The sequence below is a fragment of the Etheostoma spectabile genome, chromosome 8, assembly GCF_008692095.1.
Source record: "Etheostoma spectabile isolate EspeVRDwgs_2016 chromosome 8, UIUC_Espe_1.0, whole genome shotgun sequence".
Taxonomy (NCBI): Eukaryota; Metazoa; Chordata; class Actinopteri; order Perciformes; family Percidae; genus Etheostoma; species Etheostoma spectabile.
Genome location: NC_045740.1, coordinates 31,470,731 through 31,480,997, shown reverse-complemented (window position 1 = coordinate 31,480,997; position 10,267 = coordinate 31,470,731). Strand labels below are relative to the sequence as shown.

Genomic DNA, 10,267 nt, shown 5'->3' with positions numbered 1-10,267 from the left:
ACACACACACACACACACACACGGGTTTAGCTGTGCATCTGTGACCTATTTAAATAACTTCTGTGCATGCATTTGCAACCTTATCAATAATAGGCATCACAATGTAAAGTATTTTGCAAAAAAACAACGCCCAAGCAGACAAACTGCTTCTTAATATTAAGTAACAAATAGTATTTAGATCTTTTACTTAACATGAGCAAAAGTAACAATGTCAGAATACTCAATAATCTTTAGCAAAAGTGTGATCTTATTTCAACATTTACTTTAATAAGCACATCCTACTTATTATCACCAAATATTACTCATTAGGCAACAGAATGGCCTCTGTTGGTGTTCGTTTATGAATAACGGGATTATAATTATTGACTCTCAGCAATTCAAATGAATTAAGTATTTCAATTCAATTAACAGAAGTAATCTCAGGAATAGAGTATAATGTACAACAATTCAACATGTTTCTTCATATTATTACATTTACTATAAAATGTAGCATCAAATGTAAATACTAAAATAAAAAATGAATAAGTGATGAAAGTCAAATTGTGATAAGAACTATTGCAGATTAGAAAATGAACAATGTGGGAGATGGGTGGGTAGCTTTCACAATCAAGATAGTAGTACCATATTCAAACCTTCAGATCTCATATTGATACTGATATTGATATTTAATGACTACATTGTGTGACTACACCAATAACGACACATGACTGGCCACTGTGAGGAATGTGACGAAGCTCAGCTAAAGCAGCTCTATCCTGCCCATAGACCGGGAATATTAATAATATACAGTCTATGATCCTGCCCGGCAATACACTGACGTTAACACAAGCGCATACATACACAATATTATATTTCAGAGGAGAAATAGCTTTATATCTGTCTGCAGGATTAACTGTGATCGTCCATCCTCCATAATGTCTCCATGATGTCAGCAACACTTTATTATTATGACATATTACTGGCGGCGGGTGGCGCCACCCATGGACGTAATATTTTATCATGGCTATGGGTGGCGCTATATCATATTTTCTCCTGGATTTTGTTCCATCAGCACTTCCGGGTTCTAATGTTTACACCTGGGAGCAGCGCTGACACCGCACAGAGCTCATGAAAATCATCTTTTCTGTCATAAACAACATGTACTCGGATTAATATCGTGTGACGGTAGGCTGTGCCACAGGACTAACTACATTACCCATAAGGACCCGGCATTAGGAAAGGAGCTAGCAGACGTAGCAGGCTCGTGCAGGATGCTGAGGCTAACCAGCTAACGCTAGCTCGTTGAAATATTAATAACGTTGTTGTCCCGAAATAAAATGGAAATGGGTTATTAGGGGTGACTGTAACGTTAAACTTAATGACGTCAATGTAAAATAATAGATTTATCTTATTAAGCTACAAGTCAGCAGGGAATGTAACGTGTACTCTAACTACTTATTGTCTGTGTAACGTTATATAATATTCATCGAACTACTGGATGTTTTTCAATAATCACTGTGGGAAAACATGGCCAGCAGAAAATAGTGTTTCTATAAATAAATCCATAACATAACACGATAACTTGTTGGCAGTGTGTTTATGTTTAAAATGGAAAATGTTGGTGCACAGGAGAGTACCTTACTCTTAGAAAAATTAGAATTTATTTTTAGACTGTATATCTAATAAAACATGGACAGTCATTTAAAGAGAAAGATAATAAATTGTTTAAATGATTGTTTATCATATACATCCATACTATCATACTCCAAGACTGAGATGACGTCATAGGAACTTGTCTTACGGTGTGTGCAGGCTGCAGGGCTCCATCATCAGGACCAGCTATGAAGAAGAAGAGCAGGCGTCCTCGGGCATTGGAGACATCAGGACAGGGCAGCAGGACACGGACACCTGTGAGTGTCAGCGAGGAGAAGAGTCCACCTGGAAGGAGACCTCGGAAGACTGTCCCTGTAACCACAGACGCCTTCTACCATGAGACCCCTGCAAAGGACAAGACTGCAGACTTGGACTGTGGTGTGACAGCAGCCGGCGACACCCAGAAACCCCCAGAGAGCAAGTCCAGATCCTCAGGTGGGTGTCTCGGTACCAAACCCCAGTCAATTAAAAGGCAGCGGAGTATAGTTGCTTTGCTTATCAGCAAACATTTTAAGTATATTTCCCTGTCTGCTCTGCGGTTACCAAAATGATTATAATATAATAATTACATATTGTGTTGGTGGTAGTAGACAGTGGATTTTTTTTTTTAACAAAGTGCTGCTAGTGGGTCAGATGCATGTTGATGGGATTGTCTGCATGCTAGCAAAGCGAAGTCAAGAAAATATGTATAATACACATTGTGTTTTCTTGACTGACGGGCCATACAAATGTAATACAATGTAAAACACATTTGACATAAAGCTAAGGTTAATTTGCAGGTTTTTTAATGGAGTTTTATTATGATGTCCTTTTCATTCAAGTTAAGATAACCTGAACTCAAGGTCCCCTAATTTGACTCACTTTCCTTTGGAGCCCCATCAGAAACAGCGTCCGTTTGTCAGTCTTCGGCCATGACTGATGTGTTTGTCCTCCCAGCGGGTAGACTGGCGGCTGCGGTCTGTCGGCTCTGCCATGGGAAGTTCTCTCCACGAAGCCTGCGGCACGCCTTCAACAAGTGGCCTCAGGACTCCACGGATATCGTTGACAATGAGTCAGACTCCGCGGCCCAGTCTCCCCTTTTATTCCACACAGACTTCCAGAGACTGGTTGGGGTCCAGTTGGACCGTGACCCCCGATTATCAGAGTTTATCTGCAAGAAATGCCACTCCAAGTTCTACAAGTGCCACAGCATCCTGATCAGGTTTCTGCAGAGAGTCAACATCCCACCAGTTGGGAAGGAGAACCTAAAAAGCTGGTGCGTCCAAGAAAAAATGAACCAGAGTGTGTCTTTAAAAGTGTGTACTCATTGCACGGTTCTCAATTGTTCAGGCAGATAATCTACAAATGTTTTATATACAAAAAAAATGTTTTTTTCTATTTCAGGAAGAAATGTCCCGATGCCTCCGTAAACCATGGCTCAACACGTAAATAAAAGCATTTCTTCTTCTCTGCCTGTGGCCTGACCCTTTGAGACGACATCCTGTGATATGAGCCTCTAATTAGCTATATAAACATTGAATAAGCTGCAGCCGTGAGCTACGGCGAGCAGAAGGCTAAACTACTTTCCTCTCCCACCGCTGCCGGCCTGTCTCGGTCCAGACGGCTGCAGCAGGCCGTCCTGCGGCTTCGGCCTCTGGTGCTCGTAGCCGGCTAAGGCTGCCATCCAAACCTGTGTGAGAGGAAACCACTCTCACACAGGTTTGCCACTGTTCATGCTAGGCTATAGGCTAGACCAGGCAGCAGACCAGCTCTCCTCACCGTTTTCACAGCAAATAGCCACTGGACAATATACATTTTTACATAATTTTGTTCCTCTATGTACTGTATATAGATGGATGGCAATAACGTCTATCTTATGTAATAGTTTAGCCTTGAATTAGCTGCAGCCCTGAGCCTTTGGCTAAGGGAAACAGAACTATCACTGAAGGAACAGACCAGCCAATAGGTATGCTCTCTCTCTCTCTCTGGGACTGGCCAACGTCTCCTGTCACAGGATAGACGTTCTACATCCGGAAAACAGATCCAATAAGGAAATGCAGACGTTTTGTTAGACAACCACTTCAATTGCAATATGCTGAAAAATGATAAGTAATTAATTAATGATTATACACACAGTATTTGGACATTTAGACCTTCTGTGGTTCTCTTTCAGCATTACAGTCCTTTACCTCAGACCGTAAGTGCCTCCACAGCCTGGTGTCCTGGGCTCACCACCACGGAGAGGCCTGCCGCTCCTGTCCCAACCTAAAGGACGTGCTGGAGGGCCAGTGCTGGGGCTCCGTGAAGGCTGTTTGGGGCTGCGTGGATGGTCACAGGTATGTCATGGATTCTCAGTGCACAACCGCTACCAACCCAGGGTACCTGCTGAACTTCAGCGGTGGAGCATTAGGGAGTGGCAATGGTGATGGAATGATGTCAGAGGAGGAAGATGAAGAAGAAGAAGAGCAGCCCAGCAGGAATGGAAGGACCCCAGCAGGAAGTATAGGTTCTCTGGCTCCACACAGTCCATCTGCAGTTCCAGTGCAGACTCCGAGCTCAGCGCTGGCTGACTGGACCAGCAACACTGAAGGTGAGACTCTTTATAGATTATGATATCCTGAGGTGGTGTGAGGCAGCATCATCTGTACATAGTGGTTGTGTTGGCCACTGAAACCACTGGTACTCACATGTCAATTCTCAAAAAGTGATCTTCTCTATTTGTAAGCCATCAGCAGTCATATTCATAGCATCCTAAGAATAGGAACATGCGTTAACAACCAAACATCCCAAACACAAACCTGCTGGTATTTATGCTAGAGACATTAAGAACCTACTCTGGTTTTGACAGACCTTCCTCCACAGCTCAGCGGAGGAGGGTCTGGATAGGCCACACAACATTCCTGGGGCACATTCAATCTCAAAACGCTGTGCACCGTTTTGCTACGGTTTCCTGGTTGAAAGACATGTTTCCTCAGAACAGTGTGAAACGGTGTTCAACAGCTTTGAGTTCAGTTTTCTCTCACTTGAATCAATTGTTTTTGCCTTCATTACTTGCTTGTGTAATGTTAGCCGTCATCTGCAGCTATTGTTATCTTCTCATGGGGTCTTATCTAAGATCCGCTCTGGTCTAATGGACGATCGTTGCACAACAACCAATCAGCATGGGTAAGGGTTGTTAGTACCCATTGATAAGGATTTAGTTTATTATTAGTATTTGGCTGAAAACAAGGTACCACTTGTCATCTGTTCTAAATGTCACATTCTACATAAAGCCCAGAGTTTACATATCCAAACACAAAATCAAAAGTGTCTAATGACTAACAGTATTATTCATTTTGTGTACCCTCACGTCTGGCTTGTGTGTCCCCTGCATTAGATTTGACAGGTCATGAGGTGGCGTTGTCTCCGGCTCAGGCCCAGCTGGAGGACAGGGCTGCTGACAGCGATCTGTCTGACAGGTTAGTCCCACTGTTTCTGGCTTTCCTCTTGTCTTATAACCACCAAGTTTTGGGGTGCTTCTCAGCTAGAGTTGTTCCGATACCAGTATTAAAAATGCCTCCGATGCGACGAAAAATCGCTGATATTGGCAAGTACACATAAACAATCTATGCATAAATCCAATACCACATAATTTAATCAGTGAATTACTCTCCTTTACTTTGTGTGAAGAGTCACAGCTCTTAGTCAATCAGATAGATTTGTATTTTTAATATCTCAGTCTCTACTTTTAAAGTAGTTTATCTTTGGTTTTTTCCATTGTGACTGACCGACTTTGCACTGGATCGGTACTACTCCGTATTGGGCAATACGCAATATCAGGTATATATCAGTATCGGGAAGGAAACAAATGGTATTGGAATGTCTCTACTTCTCTGCTTTAAAAGTGATTAGATTAAGATTGATAAAAGGCCATAACATTTACAAGAAAAGTGTGTGTGTGTGTGTGTGTGTGTGTGTGTGTGTGTGTGTGTGTGTGTGTGTGGTTGTGTGTGTGTGTGTGTGTGTGTGTGTGTGTGTGTGTGTGTGTGTAGGGTCATCTCGGAGGATGACTTTGAGGAGAGTAAAAAAGGATTATCAGACGACGATCTGTTCGAGCCGTACTCAGACAAGAGGTGGGTACAGATATTCTTCAGATTTTTCAAAAACCGCAAAGATGAAAATGAGTTGTGACAGAACCCCAGGATTGTGTTTAATGTACCTTTCTCTCCCCCGTCACAGAGCTTGCAGGGTGGCCATCCCCAACAAGAGAAGAAGAAACCCGAAGGCCCTGGAGGAGCCCAAAATCAAAAAAAAACCTGGACCCAAACCCGGCTGGAAAAACAAGTTCAAACCTAAGGGGTACAGAGGCATATTTTAAGTTAGTTAACTTGAGTCCTATATTTCCTTTAATACACAGCATCCATTCAGCATAAGTTAAATGTAATATTTAAATGTGTTGTTTATCTCAGTGGGAAGCATCTTATAGAAGAACTTTATTAATCTTTTAATGGGGAGATGTAATTCTTACTGTTGTCGTAACATTACACACAGCCCCAAAAAACACACATGCACACACAAACATGAATTAAAGATATAATATGAATATAAAGAATTTCCACATTAAAATGTCTGAAACGACTAGACTTATATTATACATTATGATGAGTTACATTATCCCCAATGAGAATTTATTTTTGAGAAAATCATTTTAATCAGGTCACAGTTGCCTGTTGAACTATGATTATATGTTAACTATTATAATGTGGTTTAGTATACATGTGCATTAACAAACTATTATTGCCTTTTTATTTTCAGAGAGGAGCTGCCCAACATCTACAAGTGTCTGTATCAGGGCTGCACAGCCGTCTATAGAGCTCCTGATGGTTTGAAGGTCAGAATTCCCAAACTGACGTTTTATTTTTATTTATTTTAGTGCATAGTTTTTTGATATTAATAAATGTCCGTTACATTCAAGCCATTACCAGATGAGATGCTCCAAAGCTAGATAAGACTCTCAGCTCCACACCCCTCTCTCTGGATCTCTGACTATGTTCAGGAGATCGTGACTTTCCCGCGCAGAAACTTAAGTGAAGATAATGACCTCTTCTGGAGAGTCATGTTTTTTAATCCTCTGTGTCCTCCTTGGCTACTAGCAACTGTGCACGATCACGGAAGGCTGTATCGTGTGGATGTGCCAACAGTGTTGTCATTTTTTAGAATTAGCTCTGAGGGAGACAAAAACTATGCACTATAGCTTTAAAAAATATATATTTTGTAATTGAATCGATGGTGTATTTTTAAGGATGCTTCAGTAGTTAGTTTTAGGTGTCCAGCCTATAGCAAGATAATGTCACTACAAAAAATTGATATCCCGTATGGTATATAGAAAAAAATGTGTATTACTGTTTTTTTGGTCATATAGGAATCACCTCTAATCTACCTTTGGACACGTGGAAGAGAACAAGAACAATATTGTTTTTCATCCGCACATGATAGTTGTTGTTCTCCATACTGCTCCAGATTCTGTGTGAAGTTCAAGAATCTTTTCTCTCTTATCAAGAAGTTTTTTTTTATTTTTTAGAAGCACATCAAGGAGCATCATGAGGAGGTGAGAGCGCGACCCTGCCCTCATCCTGGCTGCAACAAGGTGTTCATGATCGACCGCTACCTGCAGCGGCACGTCAAGCTTATCCACACAGGTGAGGTCAACAAAAAGATTAGGATTTGTTTGTGGACCGCATAGATGTGCTGGGCCTGTATCATAAGGCACATTCGGCTTAGTAGGGCTCTTTATGGGTTACTCAGCTTCAATAAGCATGTTGTTGGTGATCCTTGATAACTGCTATAAAGATCTCAGGGTAGGTGCTCGAGGGAGGCAGAGTGGTGTATTTTATGTTTGTTGGAGCAGGTATTGGCTTTCATGAAAAGCCATTTGTTTTGCTGTTATGGTTGAATGATTTTGAGTCATAAGAAGCCTACACTTTGTCTTTAATCAGAATAGATGTTGTGATGCCATGTTGAACCAACTGTACAATCAGTTCAATCAAAAAGGCATTTGTCTTAGGTGTTAATGTGTACTTTGGCTCGTACTTGAGACTGCCATCTGTATGTTTCCAGAGGAGAGGAACTACATTTGTGACCAGTGTGGCCAAACTTTCAAACAGAGGAAACACCTTTCAGTTCACCAGATGAGACATTCAGGGGCCAAGCCACTACAGTAAGTACTGTTGGTGTGATTTAAAAGGTCCCATATTGTAGAAAGTGAGATTTCTATGTCTTTTTTTAATAAATCAGGTGGAGGTGGGGGGGGGGAGCGTTTCAGACAATACAGGTATATTCAGACTGACAGTATGAGAAAGATAATGGGTTTTTATAACATCAAACTATGTAAACATGTTCTAGTTGGAACCCAAACATACAGGTATGAACCTAAAAATATTGAATTAAAAGTCGGAAGCAAAAGACAGGAGAGAGAGGCTATACATTTTAAAGTTTTTCTTTTTTCCAGATGTGAGGTGTGTGGCTTTCAGTGTCGCCAGCGAGCGTCACTCAAATACCACATGACCAAACACAAGGCGGAGGCTGACCTGGAGTTTGCGTGCCTGATGTGCAGGAAGCGGTTTGAGAAGGCCCACAACCTGAACGTACACATGTCCATGGTCCACCCGCTGATTCAGGCCGAGGTTCAGAAAGGCAGCCAGCAGCAGCAGCAGCAGCCACCAGAGTACTCGGACCCGCACGCCATCACTCTGACCAGGGAGGTGGTTCAGCAAGACCAGGACAGATGACGACAGGGAGTCCCGGTCCACGTCGGCTGCACGGGTTCTTAAACTGGGAGTTTTCCAGTTTCTGACAACCTGTACTACAGTTTACATTTTTTTCTAATTTAGGTCATGGACTGGGGTAGGAACTTGCTATATGGCAATACAGATGTTGATCTCAGTTCTCTACCAATATATTTAGCCCAGCTTTTGCATCATAACAACAAAGTCAAACTATTGTCTTCATTATAAAGTTTCATTTTAGTAGATATTGACCAACCTGCTCATAATTACTATCTCTAAACTAGCTCTTTACGGTTTAAGTATCACTTTTCATTCCAAACTTAATCTTTCTTTTCATTGTCAGGTCTCGGCCAGTTATACCACAAGTTCAGGTTCCAGCTTGTTTCTGGGAAGCAGCTGAGGGCAAGCTCCTTCACATGTATCATTGACAAATCTCTGGAGTGAAGGGATCTTAGGATCTAAGTTTCTGGGTCACTTGTGGGGCGTTTAGTTCCCACACAGAGTATGAATTGAACAAGGACTTGATGAAAATAACCACTGGTACACTAGCAGTTGGTGTATCGCTTTACAGTGCAGCCAAATAAAGTAACAATACAGTTTTATTTGATAGCTGAAGTACACAGTAGCAGCCACAAATTCACAACTGCATAACCTATATGCATTAAATTGTAAGTCCTATAATTCAATATTCTTGTTAATATATGTGAAGCACTTGTTTGTGCGGTTACTGCCTCACAGAGCAGATAGTTACGCAGAATGATTTCCAAGAACATTCAGTTCAATTCTATTAGGTCACTGTTTTTTTATTAAGTTATTACAGAGCTAAGTACTTTTAAGAGTGTAAATCTGTATTGTAAAAAGGGCTTCAGATGAACATGTGTATAATAAAGTATTGTGTGCATTATGTATAAAAAGACAACATTTTGGTAAAACTGGTAAGATCTAAACCATGTTTAATAAATATGACAAGAGGAACGTGTTTCTGTTAGATTACATTAATAGTCGGTTACCATTACTGGGAACGAGACTCCTCTAAAGCTCGAGGGAACAGAGAACATTTTTGTAGTCAAGTACGGTTCACTTTAGGCAGTTTCTCTGTCTGAACGTCAGTCCGCGGCTTTCAGAGGAAGTCCATCTCTGGGCTGAGGCTGTGAGGTTCAAGGTGCACAGAGAGAGCCGCAGCCACCTCTGGGTCCAGGTCTGCACACTGGGACTCCAGCTGGACCAGGAGACCCAGCAGCACATAGACCGGAAGGAGCGATGATGACGACGAGACAGAAGAGTGCGAGAGAGATAAGTGAAGGTTGCCAATAGTAGGTCTTACCAAGAGGCATACAGAAGTGTACTTTGTGTACAGTAAGTGTGTGTGTGTGTGTGTGTGTGTCTGTTACCTGTCTGACTTGGCTGGAGGACAGAGCAGTTGGAGTCGTCTGCGAGATCGCTCTCAGAAGGAACTGTTTGGCGTAGCTCAGAATCTGACAACACAATTCATAGGTTTGACTTCAGAGTAATGCCACAGATTTAAGGAAAGGCAACTTACTTACTGCATATAGCACACTTAATACACAATTCAAAGTGCTTTACATAAGCATATATACGTTGATGTTGTCATCATAAACCATGATCTGAGGCTCAGTCACCTGATTGTCAGAGGGTTCAGTGGCTGGTGTAAGTGTGTGTCCTTCCAGGGAAAGCTGCAGTAGACTGATGTAGCAGAGGACAGCAGTCTGGAGGAACCCTGGACAACACACAGCCCTCTGTAGCAGCTCAGCACTCTGCTGGAGCAGCAGGCTACAAAAAACACAAACGCACAACTTTTTTGTAGGTCCTATACAGATTCAGATTCAGAAATACTTTATTGATCCCCAAAGGGAAACTCTGTGTCACAGTAG

At 41.8% G+C, this 10,267-nt stretch overlaps 2 protein-coding genes across 4 annotated transcripts in view; one reads left to right on the top strand and one right to left on the bottom strand.

Moving 5' to 3' along the window:
• The first annotated feature begins 1,025 nt into the window (after positions 1-1,025).
• On the top strand, positions 1,026-9,294 carry LOC116693400 (zinc finger protein 276-like). 2 transcript variants are annotated; one of them, XM_032522346.1, is made up of 12 exons: positions 1,026-1,164; positions 1,792-2,067; positions 2,515-2,887; positions 3,016-3,056; positions 3,785-4,201; positions 4,988-5,069; positions 5,643-5,723; positions 5,830-5,949; positions 6,406-6,481; positions 7,172-7,289; positions 7,708-7,807; positions 8,099-9,294. In XM_032522346.1, the coding sequence occupies exons 2-12, from the start codon at positions 1,821-1,823 to the stop codon at positions 8,376-8,378; spliced, it is 1,935 nt and encodes a 644-aa protein (XP_032378237.1). In that variant the 5' UTR covers positions 1,026-1,164; positions 1,792-1,820; the 3' UTR covers positions 8,379-9,294. The 2 variants fall into 2 exon arrangements, with proteins under 2 accessions (XP_032378237.1, XP_032378238.1); XM_032522347.1 differs by lacking the exon at positions 1,026-1,164 and having other exon boundaries at positions 1,821-2,067; positions 2,569-2,887; positions 8,099-8,378.
• The window catches only part of LOC116693369 (Fanconi anemia group A protein-like), a 35,235-nt gene continuing 34,130 nt past the window's right edge, over positions 9,163-10,267 (bottom strand). Inside the window, exons 40-42 of one of the 2 annotated variants that reach the window (XM_032522290.1) lie at positions 10,005-10,166; positions 9,767-9,857; positions 9,163-9,594 (exon numbers count right to left, since the gene is read on the bottom strand). In XM_032522290.1, the coding sequence (XP_032378181.1) occupies positions 9,496-9,594; positions 9,767-9,857; positions 10,005-10,166 (352 nt within the window). In that variant the 3' untranslated portion in view covers positions 9,163-9,495. The remainder of the gene's footprint in view (positions 9,595-9,766; positions 9,858-10,004; positions 10,167-10,267) is intronic. The other variant, XM_032522291.1, reaches the window with a different exon arrangement.